Source organism: Bidens hawaiensis, unplaced genomic scaffold (assembly GCF_021521415.1).
Source record: "Bidens hawaiensis isolate Kalapana, Puna unplaced genomic scaffold, B.hawaiensis_p1.1 tig00050649_1, whole genome shotgun sequence".
NCBI lineage: Eukaryota > Viridiplantae > Streptophyta > Magnoliopsida > Asterales > Asteraceae > Bidens > Bidens hawaiensis.
Genome location: NW_027506165.1, coordinates 40,927 through 64,366, shown reverse-complemented (window position 1 = coordinate 64,366; position 23,440 = coordinate 40,927). Strand labels below are relative to the sequence as shown.

The 23,440-nt window shown below is 38.5% G+C and overlaps 4 protein-coding genes across 4 annotated transcripts; all 4 read left to right on the top strand.

Annotated features, from left to right (window-relative positions):
* The first annotated feature begins 5,499 nt into the window (after positions 1 to 5,499).
* On the top strand, positions 5,500 to 8,144 carry LOC143616937 (BAG family molecular chaperone regulator 4-like). Its single transcript, XM_077089633.1, has 5 exons — positions 5,500 to 5,602; positions 6,400 to 6,668; positions 6,741 to 6,887; positions 7,482 to 7,589; positions 8,115 to 8,144. The coding sequence occupies exons 1-5, from the start codon at positions 5,506 to 5,508 to the stop codon at positions 8,142 to 8,144; spliced, it is 651 nt and encodes a 216-aa protein (XP_076945748.1). The 5' UTR covers positions 5,500 to 5,505.
* A 987-nt stretch (positions 8,145 to 9,131) lies between these two features.
* Positions 9,132 to 10,034, top strand: LOC143616936 (receptor-like protein 33). Its single transcript, XM_077089631.1, has one exon. The coding sequence runs from the start codon at positions 9,132 to 9,134 to the stop codon at positions 10,032 to 10,034; it is 903 nt and encodes a 300-aa protein (XP_076945746.1).
* A 2,791-nt stretch (positions 10,035 to 12,825) lies between these two features.
* On the top strand, positions 12,826 to 16,035 carry LOC143616927 (receptor-like protein 7). Its single transcript, XM_077089623.1, has one exon. It carries the CDS (start codon positions 12,865 to 12,867, stop codon positions 15,976 to 15,978), a length of 3,114 nt encoding a protein of 1,037 aa, XP_076945738.1. The 5' UTR covers positions 12,826 to 12,864; the 3' UTR covers positions 15,979 to 16,035.
* A 1,428-nt stretch (positions 16,036 to 17,463) lies between these two features.
* LOC143616935 (BAG family molecular chaperone regulator 4-like) lies at positions 17,464 to 20,114 on the top strand. Its single transcript, XM_077089630.1, has 5 exons — positions 17,464 to 17,566; positions 18,364 to 18,632; positions 18,705 to 18,851; positions 19,452 to 19,559; positions 20,085 to 20,114. The coding sequence occupies exons 1-5, from the start codon at positions 17,470 to 17,472 to the stop codon at positions 20,112 to 20,114; spliced, it is 651 nt and encodes a 216-aa protein (XP_076945745.1). The 5' UTR covers positions 17,464 to 17,469.
* Positions 20,115 to 23,440: the final 3,326 nt, after the last annotated feature.

The following is a 23,440-nucleotide window of genomic DNA, read 5'->3' as shown; positions in this document are numbered from 1 at the left end:
GGGCCTCGAGTCGCGCTTGAACCTCAACCTCGAGGGCCTTGAAGGCCTTCTCCTTCTCCGCAGCCACTGCGGTTAGTTTTTGGTTCTCCTCCCGGAGAGCACGCGCCTGAGATACTTCTTTAACGCGAGCTGCTTTCAACTTGTCGTTTTCACGACAAAGCAGCTCGACGCGTGGCTGCATCCGGGCCAGGAGAACCCGAAGCTCGTTGGTTAGCCTACCCTCCTGGTAGCTAACCATGGCTTCCCCCAACGCACCATGGGGAGCAGCGTGGCGAGCCCAGTCCACGCACTCCACAGGTGTGCGAAGGGTTGTTCCTCGGCGAATGTTCCATCTTGGAACATACACTTCATTGGAATCCGACACTGCAAAAGAAACAAAGCAGTTAGGAAAAGATGATAAAAAATACAAAAAGGCCAAAAGAACCCTACGCACCTGTAGGGTCGATCACTGGCCGATAACCACCGAACCCATCACCTGAACCTAAGGGAAATCCATCCAAAAGGTCAGGCAGATGGGAAGGTAACAAAGATTGGCAAGAAGCCCCGCGCGTACCTGAAGGTTCGGCCGTCGAAGCCGATGGCGGGGGCGGCATGGTTTCAGCCGCAGTCGATGGCGGAGGCATGGTGTCCGCCGTGGTCGCCGCCGCGGAAGAAGCAGCAAAAGTAACCGCCGGCTCTGTGAAGGATGCTGTAAAAATCGCACTCACAGCCGGCGGTGACGTCATCTCGGCTGGAACAGTCGGCTCAGAATGAGCAACTGAACCAGCGGTAGCAGGCGCAGGCGCCTGGGTCGACGCCTCAGGTAGGCTAACCAAGCCTACCGTCATTGGCGGAGAGGTAGTACTCGGCCCCTCACCCTGGAATGCGCCAACATCCACGCCTGCGTAAAGAAGAAAAATGTTAAAAGACTTGAGGATTAAACTACGAAGATAAAAGCCAAGAGTTGTACTTACGGGTTTTCTTGAGCTTGAACGTACGGACGGGCGGGGACGAACCCGATGGAGCCGGTCTCTTGATGCCGGTCACCGTCGTCGTCATTGGTTCTCCGGAGGTAACAGTCGTAGCCTCCGGAACAGTGGTCTTCTCACCACCGGGGTTCCCCGCCACCTCTTCACTATCTGACTCAGTGTCAGATAGGAGCACTGGATCGGCTGTGGAGGCCGCCTTCTCCTTCCCTTTCCCGCCGGCAGCCCTCTTCTTCCGCACTAACGGAGGACCATCTGCGGATTCCTCAGAAGAAGACAGGATGTCAGGAATTCCAGCAGCGGGTACAGCACTGAGGGGTAGAGGAGAGAATAACGCCTTACCTGGCCGCCGGTGGCTCAGGATCTCGTGGCCCAGCGGATAGACCTCCACAAACCGATCCGCTGTTTGCTCCAGGATGGGCAACTCGTTCTCGTCAAGAGCACGAGTACCCACCCGCACAGGGTCGTCAGCTTCCCGCGGGTACAGGAGCGACTCCAAATTGTTCCCCTCTGAAAGAAAAGAAACAGTTAGAAGACAAACTCATATCAGCAAGAAAGACAAGACATACCATAAGGAGTAGAGTTCAAACCGTATTCGAGAAGGATGGGAACCTGAGACGCCTCCTTCCATACCCGGCTCATCCCCAGCATCACCATCCCGGACTCCGCAAACCGGTAAACCGGAGATTGGACCCGGGATATCTTCGCAAACCATCCCGCCTCCTGGTAGTTGGTGGCGTGGTGGCTTGGAATTGCCTGGCCATTTTTAAACTTCATGGCAATGGGGATGGCGCGGGCAGAAATGTAGAAGAACTCCCGCTTCCACGATCGGAGACTGCGCTCGGTCGCGCAAATCTTCAAACCCTTGATCCGGGTTGTCAGGGTGTACCACCCCTGGATGCACCTCCAAGTATAGAAGGTCATCAGGCGGTCCACATAGGGCTCAATGCCCAGAATCCGGCACACCCACTCGAAATGGCGAATCTTGGCGATCGCCATGGGGTGCAACTCGGTCAGATGAACACCGTGCCTCTCAAGGACACGGTAAACAAACTTTGTCAATGGGAACCTAAGATTCCCATAGACAAAGAATGCTGCATAAACCCCGATCTTGCCTCTGGGGGCATCGTACACGGTCTGATGGGGTTCAGGAAACTCAGGCTCGAAAGGATCGAGCATGAACTTCCTAACAACATACCGGTACTGATCGCCGGGCAGAGCACACTGGCACTCACCAGCAGTACTCCTGTCATCGGTGGTGGACTTGAGATCATGGGAAGACATCTTGCAGAAAGAAAGCGATTTCGGGAAAATGCTTGCCTGAAAAGGGGAGTATTTGCCGGAAATCGCTAAGAAGAAGAAGAGAAGGGTAAAGGTGTGAATTACAAAGGACCCTCTCCCCCTTTATATACTAATCGCAATTAATGCGGTGAATTTAATGCGAAGGAGAGAGAAATCGAGGGTGCAATGAAACTATGACGCGTGGCAAAAAGCAGGCTGGCAACAGCTGTCAAAAGGACGCGTGCCAGTAATTTCGCGGCCACGCGCCCGAAAAATCGCGCCCACGCGCCTGAAAAAGCGTCTGGAATGACCATGTACTGTCACGTCACCATAACTTCCTGCACGTCCTGACACAGTCAGAAGAAACCGTCGCACGACGTTTCAGATGTTTGGACTGTTCTTATCCTCACCAACCTTTCGAATTTCAAAATTCAAAATTCAAAAGGATTCAAAAGTAAGCGGGAAAATACCCCTTACCTTGGCAACCAAGTAACCATAAGACGGATGCGGGTACAGTGTTAAGGCAAAACCCTTCACATACCTAGCACCCGCAGGGAATTGAAGCCAAGAATACCCCGGCAACAAAGTAACTATAAGATGGGTGCGGGTACAGTGTTAAGGCAAAACCCTTCACATACCTAGCACCCGCAGGGAATTGACGCCAGGGGTACCTTGAAAGTAAAGTAACCGTAAGACGAGCGCGGGTACAGTGTTAAGGCAAAACCCTTCACATACCTAGCGCTCCGCAGGGAATTGAAACCAAGAAGGATCTTCTGGGCAATGCTTGCGGAAACGGAAATAACATCCCCGCATAGCGGGAGCGTCGAGAACTACATTGTTTGAGGCTCCAGGATGGAATTGGTGGTTTAAACATAATTGATCACTATGTTCAAAACCACTAAAACCTCAAGGAGAATCCACACAAGTGAGACTCAACGCTCCTGACTTGCGAGAAGGTTACATACCTACCCGCATCATACCCAAAGATCAAGCAAAAAAATCGGGAATTTTTGCAAGTGACATTAGGAAACCCGCGGGAAGAATCCCCACGGAGAACCTTAAAACTAAAAACCCTTTTCAAAACCCCTTGCTTAAAGTCCAAAAGTTCACCTCACTTTATTAAACATTCATGAGAAGAACATTGGACTGGGGGGACTTGAAGAGGTAGGTCCCAGCAGAGACCAGTTGGTCCCGCAAGACTCACCTTGAACAGGGACGTCTGCGCAAAGGCCATCTGCTCCCGCAGGACCCACCATGCTCATAGAATCTTACGCGCAGTACGCAAGCTGTACACGCAGGGAAAGCCTCCCAATGGTGAAGTACCCCGCCTGTTCCCGCAGTTGCGGATACAAGCCATCAGGGAAGGCTACCCGCAGACAGCAGGGCTACACGCACAAGGCAATAGTTACTTCAGTAGTCACATGAAGGAATGAGCAAGGCGGGAACAATCCCGCCAAAATGAGCCAGTCCGTATGATTCTGAAAGATCTTTTGTACTATACCTACCAAGGTATGGATAGGACAGACAATCTGACCAGAACAACCCATGAGCCAATCACAGGGTGACAGCTCACCGACAACAGTACGAGGAGGAGCACCCTCTAGTACTGTTTGTCACTATTAGCCGCTGCCTACTCACCAACTCTTACTGAGGGGCGTGCGTAGCCTACAGTTGGTAGAATAGTGTTACTGTTGGCCGTAACCTATTCACCAACCAGCATGGCCTGCGTATAATCCACAGTAGGTGGGACGTGCATAATCTACAGTTGGTGGAATAGTGCAGCCGACTTTGTTACTGTTGGCCGTAACCTATCCACCAACCAGTATGGCCTATGCATAATCCACTGTTGGTAGAACAGAAATACTATTCAGCCGGCTGTACCTTCTAGGAAACCTACCTTCGGCTATAAATACTCCAACATCTTGGAATGGTAAGGGCATCTGATATCTCAATCTTATCTAGCAATCTCTTAATATACTCTTATATTCAGAGCAACCTAGTCTGATTCTCACGCCGGAGGGTGGTCACAAGGAGGAACCCCCCATTCTCAGTGACGAGCTTACGGTGTTTGTTTTGCAGGTCTCCTGAAGAACAGCCTTCTCAGCTAGATCTCATCCGTGGGAAACATTACTTAACCCCCAGATTATCTATAATCTGTCCAGGGTTCACTTAGTGTTTCTTCACACGGTAACATACTTTTTCTCTTGGTAGTTGAAAGTCGAAGTGCATAACTATATCTATCAAAGTTGCTATTCATAAACACGCTTAGCCATATAAACAAAAAAATAATGAAAAATAACACATTTTGAATCAACTATGTTTGTATTATTGGAATTTTATAAAAACGTTATAAAATTGAATAAACTAGAAAAATATATGAAAACAATGAATGGATTTCAATGTGTGTTCACTAAAAATAATCAAATTACAAACACAATATTTAAAAAGAAAGAAAAAGAATTTGCAATAAGTATATATTTTTTACAAAACTACGATGGTCACCGAGCTTTTTAAATTTCTGAGTTATGTTTGTCTCAGTCCGGGAAGAATATATTGTCTTAACCGAGTATTCGCTAAGTTTGACTCATGCCGGGTGCAACTTGACAATAGCCGATTAGCCGGGATCAACGAGTCCTTTTAGACGCAAGTAGGGCTGTCCAAAATGTTCGTCGCTCGCTGCTTGATAATTACTCGAAAAATGCTTGTTCGATTTCGGCTCGGTTTGGAAGTGAGTCGTTCGGCTTGGTTCGGTTTAAAAACAATCCAAGCACAAGCAAAACCTCGCTCGGTTTGGTTCGGTTCGTTTTTCTCGAATTATTTTTTATTTATTAATTTTATATATAAAGTTTATGAATATATATAAAAGTATATTATTTTTTTAAAGTTTTTAAAATTTCTATCTTTTATGTTGAATTCAAAGTTCAAATTTAAATAATAGCCGCTCGTTTTATATATGTTTTGTTGTTAACTTTGAGTTTTATACATTTTAAAGGTGGAATTTTAGACAATTTAAAATTGAAAGTCTTAACTTGAATCAATGATATTTTGAAGTTTTAGAAATTTAAAATTGGAAACTTTGTACGAAATCAAGCCAAACCAAGCCGCTCGGTTTCAAACCGAACTAAGTTCAAACATAAAGATATCGCTCGTTTCTTTAGATTCAATCCGCTCGGTTCGGCTCGCTTTCAAACCAAACCAAATATGAGCATCTCCGCGTTCGGTTCGTGAACAGCCTAGACGCAAGTATGCTGCTTTTTGGATGATGGAAGATAACGGTGCTGGTAACATGATGAAGATCAAAGTGTCTTTTGGTGGCAACAATTTCGACGTCTTTACCTCTCCTCAATCCACTTTCGGTACGATTGCTAATTCTTCAATTTGCAATTGTTTACACTACTCACATTTAACTGCGAATTATGAACTGTGTTATTAGGCTGCAACAGTTGTGTTAGGGTCTTTAATTCTTCATTTTGCCATAATTAGGTTTATTCACTCACTCACTAGATTATTAGTTTAGTATATTTGGTCATGTTATTGTTTGTAAATTGAACTGTTAACTTCACAATGTAATATAATACTTCAACTGTACAGTTAAGTTCGGTTATTCGCCTAAACCGAAACCAAAGTCATCTGTTAATCTATTTTCTTAACCAATTGGTTTTCGGTTTTCGATTTTGTTTCGGTTAATGGTTCGGTTATTGCTCACCCCTAGTTCAACAACATCTTATTTGGCCTGTTATATACTATGCTTAAATGACAACTATTGTGACTTTTGTTTCATTATTTCAAATCACTTGTGCAACTAACAAGGGAGTATGTAGGTGTATTTTTCATTGTTATAAAAAATCACCCTAGATTAAAGTTTCAAAATGCTTGCTTTTAAAATCAAATACAAATTGTAATTTGTTTGTTCTTTGGTTCTTTCACATATTTGGACCGACATACATGATATATCATATAATGTGTCCATGTGGACCGTTAGAGATAAAACATAACCGCATATATGTGTCCATTTCTAGTTTAGATGATCAAAGCTACTGATTTATCATATATGTGCCCATGTACCCTTAACTATCAATTCTGCATAATGGTTACTATGATGGCTAATTCCTTAAAGGCTTAAGTTTATCAAATATCTTTTATGTCAATGAAGGTGATTTGAAGCGGGAGATTGCAAAAGCAACTGGTGTAGATCCCAAGGCGCAGACCGTGCTGTTCAGAGGAAAAGAAAGCGATGACCACGAAAGTCTGCAGACGGCTGGTGTCAAAGACAATGCAAAAGTGGTATTAATTGAAAACAAGCCGACCAAAAATGAAGATCTTGAAAAAGTTGAAGAAGTTAAGGAAAACATTGAGGAGATATCAAGAGGGCTCGAGGCTGTTAATCGAGTAAGAGAGGAAAACCATCAGTTTGCAGAACAGGTACCTTATTACCTTTGTGTGTTGACTATTTGACGGGTCAAAACGGTAACTTTCGTATGTTTGTTTGTTTAGGTGGTTATTTTAGAGACTGCGGTTTGTTGTGGGACTAAAATTGAAGATAAAGATTTTATTTATTTAACCGAGATGCTGATGAGGCAGCTGCTGAAATTGGATGGGATTGATGCTGAAGGAGATGGGAGAATGCAGAGAAAATTGGAGGTCAGTTTCTTATTTTGCTAATTTAGGCGTGTAAACGAGCCGACTCGAGCCCAAGCTCAACCACAATCAAGCTTGGCTCATTATGACTTATGTGAGCTCAAGCTCGGCTCGTTTCGAGCTATTTTTCTAAAGCTCAAGATTGGCTTGCGAGTTGTTTTTTCAATCTCGAGCTCGGCTCGTTTATTATTTATTAATTAGTTTATAAACGTTTTAAATTACTTTAATATATTTTGAGAAAAACCTTAAACGAGTCTAATATCAGCTTGAGCTTGGTTTTGCAGTGTGAAATTAAGACATAAACGTCCAAAGGAGGTAAGACTTAAAAATACACAAGGCTCGTTAAGGCTCGACGAGCCTAAACGAGCTTCCCATACATGGCTCGAGCTTAGTCTCGGTAACTAAACTAGCTTTATTTGAGACTCGGGTTCGGTTTGAGCTTAAAAAAGTTTGGCTCATTTCGAGCTTTTTATCATCCAAGCTCGAATAGCTCGCAAGCAACTCAGCTCGTTTGCACCCGTAATTTGCTATTGATTTACATCTTATTTATTTATTTATTTATTTTGTTATTATTATTATTATTATTATTATTTTCAGGTGCGCCGCGTTCAGGGGCTTGTTGAGAAATTGGATAATTTAAGAGCAAAGAACTCGAATCTTACTAGCAATGTTCAAGATGAATCTTCATATTTGAGTTCTTCAAAGGTGAATCTGTTGGAAAATTTGTTACGTGTGCATTAGTAGGTTGTTATGACACAACAAATGCACACTAATAGACATTGATGAATGAGATATCGATGTGTGATTGTGTGTATTTGAAAGAAAATACTATAGTGGTGTATCCCATATTGGTGGGATGAAAAACTTGTGCCTTGTTTTTCCTCTATAAATAGAGAGGTAAACTAAGCTGCAACACACACCAAACCTTACACACAACACAAGCATTGTTGCAAGGTTTTTCCAACTTCTTCTTCTTCTTCTACATTTCTGGTTTCTTTTATTTGAACCTTTATCAGGTTTACGGTTAACTCCGGCAGTACTACTGCTCCGGCTGTTGTACCCTGGGAAGCAACGAGTTCTCTTGGGAGACTCGAAATATTGTTTTAAGGGCCCCGTGTTCAACACGATCCTCAGCCAAACCGTTTACATTTTTTTTTGTATTGTATAAGTAATAAAACTATTTGTTAATTTTCTGTTTATTTACTCAATTCACGAATTCGGTTCCTACAGAATCAAGAAGGGGAAGTATCTAAATTATAAAAACATCTAGTTTTCTTTATTTGTTATCGCTATCATTATTCTCTCGCGCTTCTTTCGATAGACAGATGTAAAGATCATCGGGTCAAACGCTATGCGGGCTAGCAACAGTTTTTGGAGATTATTGAGCATGTTTGTGCTTGCTTGAATACTTGTACACATTCTGTGATTCATGCTTCTGGTTGGACAGGTTATAGCAGTTACTTTCAGTATTACTTGGTTGTCATAGAATCTATTAAGGTGTTCGAAAGTATTGTTAGCGGTGCAAATGAGCCGAGCTTGAGCTCATCAAGACTCGAGCTTGGCTCTTTAACTTACGAATGTCTGAGCTTGGCTCATTATTATTAGTGTTTATAGCTGTAATTTGTATATAATAATATAATAACTATATACAGTATTAAATAGAAGCTGTGAATAACATACCCGTGACTCATGAGCCTACTTGAGCTTGATAAGTGCTCAGACTCAAGCTCGGGCTCGGCTGGATTCGACTAAACTTAATTGTTAACAACACTAGTTAGAACAACACGTCCTCAAAATCCAAATCTTTGTACATACAAACCACTCTTTACATAAAAACATCACTTAAATATAACGTAAATATAATCATCTCTAATCCTACTTACCTTTCGGTTTCCATCCCCACTGTGACTTAACACTCGCCGACGTCACCCGGACCGGACTCTTAACCCCACACGGCGGCTTATGTTTCCGCTTCTCCCCCCTACGCCGCCGAAACAAACCATCCAACCCCAACCCACACCCTTTCGGTGACCCGCTAATCATTTCCACCTTACACTTCTCTCTCTGGTCACCAACATTCTTCGGAATCGGAAGCCCCGACGAGACCGCAAGCGCTTTCGCATCCGACAGAAACCGTTGTATAATAAAACTCGGAGACTGGTTCCTAGCATCTGCGGGTTGAACACACTAGATCTGCATGATAATCATCTAGAAGGGAAGATTCCCGAATCTATAGTCAATTGCACGATGTTAGAAGTGTTAAACCTAGGAAAAAACAACATAAGCGATACGTATCCATGTTTTTTGGGTAAAAACGCCAACTTGCGTGTTCTTGTGTTGCGATCCAACAGGCTACATGGATCAGTAGTTTGTGATCAATCCCAGCATGATAATTGGTCAAAGCTTCAGATTGTTGACATAGCTTCCAACTATTTAATCGGTGAAATCCCTGAAAACTGGTTTTGGCAGTGGGGAGCTATGATGAATATTCATGATATTGAAGATCCACCAAGAAAGAAGCACATCAGCTTCAGTGTATTACAACTTAGTGATTACAAATATCAAGATACAGTTACAGTGACAGCCAAAGGTCTCGAGTTGGAGTTGGTCAAGATCTTGGCAATATTCACGTCCATTGATATCTCAAATAATAAATTTTCAGGAGAAATACCACGCACAGTTGGGCGACTCAAAGCACTATATGTTCTAAATGTATCTCATAATGCATTCACAGGCTCTATCCCGCCATCTTTGGGAAACTTGAGTGAGCTGGAATCATTAGACATGTCTTCAAACAAATTAACCGGAGAGATCCCACATGAACTTGCACGCCTTCCATTTCTTTCTACCTTTAATTTGTCATACAATCAGTTGAAAGGAAGAATCCCAACAGGTAACCAACTTCAGACTTTTGATAACGACTCCTACTTTGGAAACAATGAATTGTGTGGGTTTCCTGTGAGTGAAGGTTGCGCTCCTTCAATTGTAACCGTACCAAACTATGCACTGAATTCCCAAGAATCTGATAATATAATTGAGTGGCAATCCGTATTCTATGGATTGGGATTTGGGGTAGTTACGTCAGTCTTGTTTTTTGTGTGGAAGGGATATCCGTCTCGTAAAAGTAGACATACAAACAGATCAAGATGATTATACATATTGTGTGTTAAGATTTGTACAATGAAGATGGTGCCGTAAGTCTATTTTGTGAGTTAAGGTTATCCATGGTGTAAAAAGCACTTGCTTTGTAAAATAACTCAGGTGTGTGTGTATGTAAACTATGTGTAAGAAGCTTTATTATGATAAATGATAATGAATACCAAGAGTGGCCTCCTATTATAGGAGCCTAACTAACTATGTGTGCTAACACTTTCTATAATCTGTTATCAATAAATTATACAAACTTCACAACTATGTTGGAATTAACAATTGCAAAATATGCTATAACCCATCTGTTAATTTTTTTAAAAAACATTAATCTTTCGATCAGCTAAATTTCAGTTTACCATATGTTGGGGAAAATGAAAACCTAGTCACAAAAGTAAACAAATAATGCGGAATTTATTTTCTTTTGACGAAACTTTTTCCCCGACCTGAATGAACGCTATGAGAGGTGTCATCAAACGAGAGAATAAATAAATTTGATCTTCCAAACGTCTCTTATCTTCACAAAACAAAAACTTGGAGCACTAAAAGACCTCCTCTTCGTTCGTCTCTATGTATTTATCGGGCAAAGAGGATTCCCCAACATTCCTTGTGTGCGTTGAGTTTATATATGCGCATGAGTGCATCACAACCCTTTAATTTCCTCTTGAGACTTGGAGCCCATGAGAATTAATTTTGGTCATGGGGCCTAAAACCAAAAATCAAATATATGGTTTTGTGTGTATACGGTGAAGAATCAAAAACATATAATTTTTTATTTTTTAATTATTAAATAAAAATGATAGTAATAAACCCATCATGGGCAAAAAATAACCCAACAAATCTCCTTTTTTTGTCTATGAGAAAGAACTCACCGCCCCGGTGAGCGAGCAACATATCTCCCGTTTCTCCCTTGACAAAGTTTTAGTTAACATAGTGGAACAATTTTCATTAGTATGAACATTATCAAGTTCAAATAACTTGTCTTTAATAGCATCTCTAATCCTATGATACATCATATCAATATGTTTTGTTCTCTAATTATGCATAATGATGCATACTTAGCAAAGTGAATGACACTTTCATTATCACAAGAACTACATAGCTCAACCACAATAATAATTTGCATGCTTATGTTACTACCATATGCTCTATCTTGATAGCAGACAAAGCAACACACTTTTGCGCTTTTGACTGCATGACACAACTCCTATTGCAAATAACATTAAAGCCTTTAAACACCGGGGGTACCTAAGGGATGGTTTGGGGAGGTCTTGACCATCATTATGCCATTCAAAAAAGCTAAATAACCTAGATAGCTATAGCTATGGTAAGTAATGCATGATCTACGTAGAGCATGAGGTTAGTATTATATAATTTATTTGATTATTGAAATTAAAGTTCAAAGATTTGATTAAGGCTTGTTGAATTAAACTAAGATAAACTAACTTGCGAAGAAATTAAGAAGCATGAAACAAACAAAGAACCACAGAGAGTTGAAATGGTTCTCAATATGAGAAGCGTGCAATCACTTCTAATTTAGATACGGATGATTTAACTATACTAACTGATTTAACTAATTTAAGGGAAGGATTTTGGGGGTGTTTGAGATTGCTTATTTTCCCCAACTTTTAATTTATTAACTTTTTGAAAAGTAATAAGATGTTTGGGATTGTTTTTTATATTGAAGGAAAAAGTTAATAAGTTAAAATGTTGTAACTTGTTAACTTATTAAACATTTATTAGGAATTTTCATAAGAAATACCAAACACCCCCCTATATATGTAAACTCGTACAACTTGTGTTTTCCCTAATTACGCTAACTATGTTGGAGTTAACATTTGTGTCAACTAACATATTCAAACAATAATCACAAAGATAAATACAAATCAAATTATCACATTTAAGTGTAGAATACAAATAACATAGATAAAAGTTGCCGTAATCATTGATAGATCACAAACAAACAAACCATTCAACCATTAGAAAACAATAACAATAATAATAATAATAATTATTATTATAATTATTATTATTATATAAATACGTAGACTAAACAGTTTGGAGAAGCAGTTAGTTTCGTTGTATGCTAAAAGCCAAGGACTTCAAAGTAAACGTCAAAGTCAATTGTTTATATTATTCAAGATTACTACGTTACATTTATAATATTGTATTTTCTTCATATAATAGATAAAAATGTTGTTCATTAAAACAAGTTGGAATTTGTTCATTAGTTTTTAGGAAGAAAAAAATGTTGCACCAACTAAAAGGATCTATATAAAACACTTTTATCTGGAATATTTAAGCTGTATGTACTAGACAGTAACAATGGGGACATGAAATATTAAGATGAAAACTTTGAAACTTTGCTAAAAAAACATCAACTTAGGTACATATATGATGACCTCTTTGAAGTCAAATTCGATGTGAATAGGAAGTTCGATCCCAAAGAAAGGTTACCCCAAGTTTGGGTCAATCGTCAATGCCTGTGTGACAGAGACGTTTTCCACAAACGCAAACTGTATAGAATACTACGATAGTGTAATTGACGGAATATAACGCCTTGTTATTAAGGAAGAAAATAGTCTTCATCTCGCGTATAGTAAGGGACGCTGGTCTGTCCCGCTAAACCAACTGTTTAGTTCATCATTTTACGAAACCATAGAATATGTCAATTTCAATGTAGTCAATGAAGAACTAATGTCCATAAAAAATAAGGATACTAATTTTTAAACTTCTGTCTTCACTCTCTATATATGTTCAATCCCATAAGTTTTTATTTCATTTCTTGTTTGGTTTATAACTAAAATAAGGGTGTCCTAAATACTAGTTTTCCATGAAAATCCACCTTTGTTTTCACATTTTCTGCATATCCTTTTGCCTAATCTTGTTAAATGTTTCGGGTCAATGTCAAAACGACCAGCAATTGATATTGATTCACTTGAAGAACAATCTCAACTTCAGTTCTTCATCTTCAACAAAACTGGTTTCGTGGAACCCAAATGCCACGGATTGTTGCAAGTGGGCTGGTGTCAGTTGCAGTGAAACCGGTCAAGTTATTGGTCTAGATTTAAGCAACGAAACAATTTTCGTTGGAATTGATGATTCGAGTGTTCTTTTTAATCTAAAGAATCTTGAAAGCCTCAATCTTGCTGCAAATAACTTCAATTTCTCACACATTCCTTCAAGATTTGGCAGTTTTGCAAGTTTAAAGTATTTAAACTTGTCGAATTCATTTTTTTTGGGTCAGATTCCTGAAGAGTTATCGCAGCTGACTAGGCTAGAGACTCTTGATCTTTCTTCATTATTCTCATTCGGAACTCGTTCGCTAAGACTTGAAACCCCGAATATTGCCACACTTGTTCAAAACTTCACAAAGTTAACAAGTCTTTATCTTGATAATGTGAATATATCATCACAAAAATCAGATTGGGGTCAGTGTTTATCTTCATCTTTACCTAATTTGGAGGTTTTAAGCTTGTCAAATTGTCAACTTTCAAGTCCTTTAGATGATTCCCTTCAGAAATTACCGTCACTTTCTGTAATTCATCTAGCTCTAAACAACCTAAGTGCACCGGTTCCTGAGTTCTTTGCAAATTTCAAGAATCTGACAGTGTTGAAGCTCGGTTCTTGTAACTTGCAAGGAACATTTCCCAGTAAGGTCCTTCAGTTGCAGAAGTTACGGATTCTTGATTTAGCTCTTAACGAGAACCTTTATGGTTCTTTACCTGATTTTCCTATCAATGGATCACTTCAAAGTTTAGTAGTCTACGAAACAAAATTTTCGGGCGGGATACCGGAATCCATAGGAAATCTAAAGAACTTATTAAGAATTGATCTCTACAACAGTAATTTTGGTGGACAAATACCGGAATCTATACAAAATCTCACCCAACTGGAGTACATAGATTTATCATCAAACAACTTTATTGGGCAAATACCATCATTTCAAATGTGCAAGAATCTTACTTATGTTGATTTGTCACGTAACAGTTTATCGGGTATGATTCCTTCTGCTCACTTTCAAGATCTTGAAAATCTTGTCTTGGTTGATTTAAGATTCAATGGTTTTAATGGAAGTATGCCTTCATCTTTATTCTCTTTGCAAAACCTGCAACAAATATGGCTTTCAAATAATAAATTCGATGGTTTACTTGCTAATTTTACTAATCCATTGTTATCTTCGTTGGATACACTTGATTTGGGGAATAACAAATTAGAAGGAGAGATTCCAAGATCTATCTTTGAACTTGGAAAGCTTAGCATCTTGTTATTACCATCAAATAAGCTCAGTGAGACGATAAGAAGCGTAGACTTTCAAGATCATTTGAGCAATCTAACGACTCTTGATCTTTCGTTTAATAACTTGTCGGTCATAATGGACGATAACATCACTCTCGTGAATCATCTTCCAAAATTTTCAACCTTGAAGTTGGCTTCTTGCAATCTTTTAAAGTTTCCTAATCTAAGAAACCAACCGTTCTTGACCTCTCTTGACCTTTCCAACAATAAAATTGAAGGAAAAGTACCATCATGGATATGGGAAATTGGGAATTGGTATGGGTATATTTCATATATGAATATTTCTCATAACCGGTTAACCGGCCTTGAAGAGCCTCATAGTTTTCCGGATATTTACGTACTTGACTTGCATTCCAATCTTCTCAGTGGGGTGATTCCAGTTCTGCCACAAGCCGCCACATTCATCAACTATTCAAACAACCTTTTTACTTCATCACTCCAAGAAAGCGTTTGGAGAGATCTCAAGTATGCATATTTCTTTTTGGTTTCTAACAATGCGCTCACTGGTGTGATCCCGCAAAGCATATGCAACGCTACCTACCTAAAGGTTCTTGATATGTCAAACAATCAGTTAAACGGTAGCATACCGAATTGTTTGATCGAATTAGGTAGCAGTCTTGGTGTACTAAACTTGGCAAACAATAGTCTCAGTGGACGAATCGAGGGGACATTTCCTAGCAGTTGCGGGTTGAACACTCTAGATCTGCATGAAAATCATCTAGAAGGAAAGATTCCCGAATCTTTAGTCAATTGCACAATGTTGGAAGTGTTAAACCTAGGAAAAAACAAGATAAACGACACATATCCATGTTATTTGAGTAAACTCACCAACTTGCGTGTTCTTGTTTTGCGATCCAACTTGTTACACGGATCAGTGATTTGTGGTCAAACCCAACGTAATTATTGGCCAAAGCTTCAGATTGTAGACATAGCTTCCAACTATTTAATCGGTGAAATCCCTGAAAACTGGTTCTGGCAGTGGGGTGCTATGATGAATCATGATATTGAAGATCCACCAAGAATGAAGCACCTGAGCTTCAGTGTATTACAACTTAGTGATTACAACTATCAAGACACTGTTACCGTCACAGCCAAAGGACTTGAGTTGGAGTTGGTTAAAATCTTGACAATTTTCACATCCATTGATGTCTCAAATAATCAATTTTCAGGGGAAATACCACGCACAATTGGGCGACTCAAAGAACTGTATGTTCTGAATGTATCTCATAATGCGCTCACAGGCTCTATCCCGCCATCTCTGGGAGATTTGAATGAGCTGGAATCGTTAGACATGTCTTCAAACAAATTAACGGGAGAGATCCCACGTGCACTTGCACACCTTCCATTTCTGTCGACTTTTAATTTGTCTTACAATCGATTGAAAGGAAGAATCCCAACAGGCGACCAATTTCAGACTTTTGACAATTTTTCCTATTTAGGCAACAAATGGTTGTGCGGGTTCCCTTTGAGCAGAGCTTGCACTAGTCCAAATGTGACCATTCCAAACTACGCATCGAATTCCCAAGAATCTGATAATAAAATTGATTGGCAAATCGTATTCTATGGATTGGGATTTGGGGCAGCCATATCAGTCTTGTTTTCCGTATGGAAGGGACATTCGTCCGGGATATTTTCCTGGTACAAGTAAACAAGCAAGCTAGATGACTACATTGGTACTTGTTATCCATTTCTAGGTAATTAAAACTGGTTTCATATGTAAAAAAACATTGTGTATTATAAAAAGTTTGACATGTAAAAAGACGGATACTTACAAAGACTTTTTATTAATCCATCTATGTAAACAAGCTTGTTTTACATGTGAAACAACAATTTGTATTATAAAAAAGTGGAATTTGTGATATAAAAAACAATAGTTACAAAAAAATTCATTAATTATTTCTAAAAGAACCACAGGTAATTAATGACACGGGTTCACTTAGTTACAAAAAAATTCACTTAGTGTTTTTTTGTAATTAATAGTCTCTTCCTCTCAGCTTGCAATAGTTACAAAAAAATTCATTAATTATCTATAATCTGTCCGGGGTTCACTTAGTGTTTCTTCACACGGTAACATACTTTTTCTCTTGGTAGTTGAAAGTCGAAGTGCATAACTATATCTATCAAAGTTGCTATTCATAAACACGCTTAGCCATATAAACAAAAAAATAATGAAAAATAACACATTTTGAATCAACTATGTTTGTATTATTGGAATTTTATAAAAACGTTATAAAATTGAATAAACTAGAAAAATATATGAAAATAATGAATGGATTTCAATGTGTGTTCACTAAAAATAATCAAATTACAAATACAATATTTAAAAAGAAAGAAAAAGAATTTGCAATAAGTATATATTTTTTACAAAACTACGATGGTCACCGAGCTTTTTAAATTTCTGAGTTATGTTTGTCTCAGTCCGGGAAGAATATATTGTCTTAACCGAGTATTCGCTAAGTTTGACTCATGCCGGGTGCAACTTGACAATAGCCGATTAGCCGGGATCAACGAGTCCTTTTAGACGCAAGTAGGGCTGTCCAAAATGTTCGTCGCTCGCTGCTTGATAATTACTCGAAAAATGCTTGTTCGATTTCGGCTCGGTTTGGAAGTGAGTCGTTCGGCTTGGTTCGGTTTAAAAACAATCCAAGCACAAGCAAAACCTCGCTCGGTTTGGTTCGGTTCGTTTTTCTCGAATTATTTTTTATTTATTAATTTTATATATAAAGTTTATGAATATATATAAAAGTATATTATTTTTTTAAAGTTTTTAAAATTTCTATCTTTTATGTTGAATTCAAAGTTCAAATTTAAATAATAGCCGCTCGTTTTATATATGTTTTGTTGTTAACTTTGAGTTTTATACATTTTAAAGGTGGAATTTTAGACAATTTAAAATTGAAAGTCTTAACTTGAATCAATGATATTTTGAAGTTTTAGAAATTTAAAATTGGAAACTTTGTACGAAATCAAGCCAAACCAAGCCGCTCGGTTTCAAACCGAACTAAGTTCAAACATAAAGATATCGCTCGTTTCTTTAGATTCAATCCGCTCGGTTCGGCTCGCTTTCAAACCAAACCAAATATGAGCATCTCCGCGTTCGGTTCGTGAACAGCCTAGACGCAAGTATGCTGCTTTTTGGATGATGGAAGATAACGGTGCTGGTAACATGATGAAGATCAAAGTGTCTTTTGGTGGCAACAATTTCGACGTCTTTACCTCTCCTCAATCCACTTTCGGTACGATTGCTAATTCTTCAATTTGCAATTGTTTACACTACTCACATTTAACTGCGAATTATGAACTGTGTTATTAGGCTGCAACAGTTGTGTTAGGGTCTTTAATTCTTCATTTTGCCATAATTAGGTTTATTCACTCACTCACTAGATTATTAGTTTAGTATATTTGGTCATGTTATTGTTTGTAAATTGAACTGTTAACTTCACAATGTAATATAATACTTCAACTGTACAGTTAAGTTCGGTTATTCGCCTAAACCGAAACCAAAGTCATCTGTTAATCTATTTTCTTAACCAATTGGTTTTCGGTTTTCGATTTTGTTTCGGTTAATGGTTCGGTTATTGCTCACCCCTAGTTCAACAACATCTTATTTGGCCTGTTATATACTATGCTTAAATGACAACTATTGTGACTTTTGTTTCATTATTTCAAATCACTTGTGCAACTAACAAGGGAGTATGTAGGTGTATTTTTCATTGTTATAAAAAATCACCCTAGATTAAAGTTTCAAAATGCTTGCTTTTAAAATCAAATACAAATTGTAATTTGTTTGTTCTTTGGTTCTTTCACATATTTGGACCGACATACATGATATATCATATAATGTGTCCATGTGGACCGTTAGAGATAAAACATAACCGCATATATGTGTCCATTTCTAGTTTAGATGATCAAAGCTACTGATTTATCATATATGTGCCCATGTACCCTTAACTATCAATTCTGCATAATGGTTACTATGATGGCTAATTCCTTAAAGGCTTAAGTTTATCAAATATCTTTTATGTCAATGAAGGTGATTTGAAGCGGGAGATTGCAAAAGCAACTGGTGTAGATCCCAAGGCGCAGACCGTGCTGTTCAGAGGAAAAGAAAGCGATGACCACGAAAGTCTGCAGACGGCTGGTGTCAAAGACAATGCAAAAGTGGTATTAATTGAAAACAAGCCGACCAAAAATGAAGATCTTGAAAAAGTTGAAGAAGTTAAGGAAAACATTGAGGAGATATCAAGAGGGCTCGAGGCTGTTAATCGAGTAAGAGAGGAAAACCATCAGTTTGCAGAACAGGTACCTTATTACCTTTGTGTGTTGACTATTTGACGGGTCAAAACGGTAACTTTCGTATGTTTGTTTGTTTAGGTGGTTATTTTAGAGACTGCGGTTTGTTGTGGGACTAAAATTGAAGATAAAGATTTTATTTATTTAACCGAGATGCTGATGAGGCAGCTGCTGAAATTGGATGGGATTGATGCTGAAGGAGATGGGAGAATGCAGAGAAAATTGGAGGTCAGTTTCTTATTTTGCTAATTTAGGCGTGTAAACGAGCCGACTCGAGCCCAAGCTCAACCACAATCAAGCTTGGCTCATTATGACTTATGTGAGCTCAAGCTCGGCTCGTTTCGAGCTATTTTTCTAAAGCTCAAGATTGGCTTGCGAATTGTTTTTTCAATCTCGAGCTCGGCTCGTTTATTATTTATTAATTAGTTTATAAACGTTTTAAATTACTTTAATATATTTTGAGAAAAACCTTAAACGAGTCTAATATCAGCTTGAGCTTGGTTTTGCAGTGTGAAATTAAGACATAAACGTCCAAAGGAGGTAAGACTTAAAAATACACAAGGCTCGTTAAGGCTCGACGAGCCTAAACGAGCTTCCCATACATGGCTCGAGCTTAGGCTCGGTAACTAAACTAGCTTTATTTGAGACTCGGGTTCGGTTTGAGCTTAAAAAAGTTTGGCTCATTTCGAGCTTTTTATCATCCAAGCTCGAATAGCTCGCAAGCAACTCAGCTCGTTTGCACCCGTAATTTGCTATTGATTTACATCTTATTTATTTATTTATTTATTTTGTTATTATTATTATTATTATTATTATTATTATTTTCAGGTGCGCCGCGTTCAGGGGCTTGTTGAGAAATTGGATAATTTAAGAGCAAAGAACTCGAATCTTACTAGCAATGTTCAAGATGAATCTTCATATTTGAGTTCTTCAAAGGTGAATCTGTTGGAAAATTTGTTACGTGTGCATTAGTAGGTTGTTATGACACAACAAATGCACACTAATAGACATTGATGAATGAGATATCGATGTGTGATTGTGTGTATTTGAAAGAAAATACTATAGTGGTGTATCCCATATTGGTGGGATGAAAAACTTGTGCCTTGTTTTTCCTCTATAAATAGAGAGGTAAACTAAGCTGCAACACACACCAAACCTTACACACAACACAAGCATTGTTGCAAGGTTTTTCCAACTTCTTCTTCTTCTTCTACATTTCTGGTTTCTTTTATTTGAACCTTTATCAGGTTTACGGTTAACTCCGGCAGTACTACTGCTCCGGCTGTTGTACCCTGGGAAGCAACGAGTTCTCTTGGGAGACTCGAAATATTGTTTTAAGGGCCCCGTGTTCAACACGATCCTCAGCCAAACCGTTTACATTTTTTTTTGTATTGTATAAGTAATAAAACTATTTGTTAATTTTCTGTTTATTTACTCAATTCACGAATTCGGTTCCTACAGAATCAAGAAGGGGAAGTATCTAAATTATAAAAACATCTAGTTTTCTTTATTTGTTATCGCTATCATTATTCTCTCGCGCTTCTTTCGATAGACAGATGTAAAGATCATCGGGTCAAACGCTATGCGGGCTAGCAACAGTTTTTGGAGATTATTGAGCATGTTTGTGCTTGCTTGAATACTTGTACACATTCTGTGATTCATGCTTCTGGTTGGACAGGTTATAGCAGTTACTTTCAGTATTACTTGGTTGTCATAGAATCTATTAAGGTGTTCGAAAGTATTGTTAGCGGTGCAAATGAGCCGAGCTTGAGCTCATCAAGACTCGAGCTTGGCTCTTTAACTTACGAATGTCTGAGCTTGGCTCATTATTATTAGTGTTTATAGCTGTAATTTGTATATAATAATATAATAACTATATACAGTATTAAATAGAAGCTGTGAATAACATACCCGTGACTCATGAGCCTACTTGAGCTTGATAAGTGCTCAGACTCAAGCTCGGGCTCGGCTGGATTCGACTAAACTTAATTGTTAACAACACTAGTTAGAACAACACGTCCTCAAAATCCAAATCTTTGTACATACAAACCACTCTTTACATAAAAACATCACTTAAATATAACGTAAATATAATCATCTCTAATCCTACTTACCTTTCGGTTTCCATCCCCACTGTGACTTAACACTCGCCGACGTCACCCGGACCGGACTCTTAACCCCACACGGCGGCTTATGTTTCCGCTTCTCCCCCCTACGCCGCCGAAACAAACCATCCAACCCCAACCCACACCCTTTCGGTGACCCGCTAATCATTTCCACCTTACACTTCTCTCTCTGGTCACCAACATTCTTCGGAATCGGAAGCCCTGACGAGACCGCAAGCGCTTTCGCATCCGACAGAAACCGTTGTATAATAAAACTCGGAGACTGGTTCCCTCCGGAATCCAGTTCCATCCCATCCAACATATTCCCATGCAGCTTCGCCATCTCGGCTGACTCCACCATATCGATAGCTGCAGACAACGAAAACGTGTCCATCGCGTCTTAAAAATCGTCATCACCGTCATACTGATCATGTTCCACCACCTTTCTCCCTGGTGGCGGTGGGATTCGATTATTATGATTATTATTAATAATATTATTATTATTTAACACATCATGGAGTTTAATTCGGGAGACTTTCGGTGTACCAGCAGATAGCTCCCATGCAAAGGGGACTCGGGTTTGATCCCATGCAGCCCGTGTGTTGGGGCTGGTGGGAGAACCAGTGGGTCTTCGGGTTGATAGTAATGGCGCGTTGAGGTTGAGGTTGAGGTTTAGGGGTCTTGGGTCTGGTTGTGTGGCCATTGAAGGTGGTTCTTGGGTTGTCTAAGTGTGATACTTGGTTGATATTATTATTATTAGTATAGAAAAAAGTAAAAGACTTTATGAGCATCTCGTGTTAAGACTATAAAGTTATTAACTTTAGAAGCTCATAGTCACAGATGTTGAAAAGTGCATATGTGCATGTGCATGTGCATGTGCATGTGCATGTGCATGTGCATGTGCATGTGCATGTGCATGTGCATGTGCATGTGCATGTGCATGTGCATGTGCATGTGCATGTGCATGTGCATGTGATAAAACTAAGCCGTATTAATTAAGATTCAGAGTAGTTAAACTGGACTGGTATATAGTACTTCAGTTACAACAAGTTTGTGTGATTAATTTGTTAAAAATAGTATCCTTTGAGAATTTTAAATGCATTACTTACAACTTTAAATTTTATATAAGTTTCTGAATCAATCTTATAGGGCTTGGCAAACACACTCTTGACTTTAGACATGTACAACTCAACTCTGATTTAAATTCAAACCGGTTCGGGTTAGTCAACTCTTGGTCAAAAACGGTTTGGGAACAAATCAGGTTGGAAACCTGTTTGGACGCAAGAATGTTCAGCCCGATCAAGCCTGTTTGGATCGGGTTGAAACCGGGTTGGGGGCATAAAACTGTTTTTTTGGCATGTTTTTCAAATCGGGTTGGGTCCAAATCAGTTTGAGAGAACGAGACTATGAACCAGTATATAACCTTGTGGGTTGGGTTGGGTCAGGTCAGGTCATAACCAGGTTTTTTTGTTGTAGTGTGTCAGATTAGTTTGGGTTTTTTTTACACCTCTCTATTTTTTCTCTAGGGTGGAAAAATTCATGACTAATTATATCAAAACAAATAAAAATATTTATTTGTAACCAAAACATTTTCGATATGTAATCCAAACGACTTCATAACGTTTTTAAAATCCAAAAGATAGCACAATGAATACCATTGCATTACGTGTACGCCATTAGTTTATCCAGTTTACATTGCAGCGCATCAAAGAAAAGGGTTCGCAATTTCTTACTTGTATTTGTTTGTATTCATTTAGCTACTTCTGGTTATATATATAGTTGGATGTTGTTTAATCATTCGGTGCCACCAAGACAAGACTATAATTATCTATAACAAATATTAAATAATAATTAGTTCATCATAAGTAGTTTAAGATGGCAAACAACATCAATGCATAATACATGAATCCCAAAACAATATATAAAAAATGGCACTGGGAAGCATTTACATTTACAACAAGTACACAAACAACATACTTTTTTGCAACTAATTAATAATAATCTAAATTTCTATACGTATAGTGTTTAGTACGTCTTAAGATTTGAAAACAATACAAAGTGATCAAACACGAGAAAATGTGTCTTGACAATCGACACGTGTTTATTGGTTTTGCATTTGTTACTTTTGGTTTCCTTGCGCGTGAAGTTGTGCTACTTAGCCGAGTTCAATGAGTTATGCATAGTTATGTTATGAGATCATTAGATCAATCAATGTAGTTTAAACTTTAAAAGACTTGGTTTTGCAATCCAAAATAAACTAATGACACGTATTTTGTTGCCTGTTTGTCTTCTATCTTGATATAAAAAAGGAAATTATGTAGGTTTTGTTTTACCATTTTCATTTAAAAGTGATAAGAACAACTTTGGTCTCTATGATTTTTCCATATTACAGCTTTAGTCCTCAAGCTTCAAAAATTACAACTTTAGACCAACTATTTGTATGAAAGCAACATCTTTAATATTCAGTAAGGTAGTGTGATAAGATTCCCTTTCACTCTACTATAAACAAGAATTCAAATAATCAAATAGTTATATTCCAAGAAACATATGAAATATTATCTCCTAAGTGAAGAATGACAATATACAACAACCATATCTAAAAACATATTGTGATAAACAAATTAATAAAACATACCAATGATATTTCATAACAAACAGATAAGGATATATATATACCACAAAAGAGTTTGCAGGAAACCAAATTGTTCATAT

Excerpts from the sequence above, each read along its gene's own strand:
- LOC143616937 (XM_077089633.1), top strand. The coding sequence starts at position 5,506 with ATGATGGAAGATAACGGTGCTGGTAACATGATGAAGATCAAAGTGTCT. Across the intron at positions 5,603-6,399 it reads CTCTCCTCAATCCACTTTCG|GTGATTTGAAGCGGGAGATT; the intron begins GTACGATTGCTA and ends ATGTCAATGAAG. Across the intron at positions 7,590-8,114 it reads CATATTTGAGTTCTTCAAAG|AATCAAGAAGGGGAAGTATC; the intron begins GTGAATCTGTTG and ends CGGTTCCTACAG.
- LOC143616936 (XM_077089631.1), top strand. The coding sequence starts at position 9,132 with ATGTTAGAAGTGTTAAACCTAGGAAAAAACAACATAAGCGATACGTAT.
- LOC143616927 (XM_077089623.1), top strand. The coding sequence starts at position 12,865 with ATGAAAATCCACCTTTGTTTTCACATTTTCTGCATATCCTTTTGCCTA.
- LOC143616935 (XM_077089630.1), top strand. The coding sequence starts at position 17,470 with ATGATGGAAGATAACGGTGCTGGTAACATGATGAAGATCAAAGTGTCT. Across the intron at positions 17,567-18,363 it reads CTCTCCTCAATCCACTTTCG|GTGATTTGAAGCGGGAGATT; the intron begins GTACGATTGCTA and ends ATGTCAATGAAG. Across the intron at positions 18,633-18,704 it reads ACCATCAGTTTGCAGAACAG|GTGGTTATTTTAGAGACTGC; the intron begins GTACCTTATTAC and ends TTGTTTGTTTAG.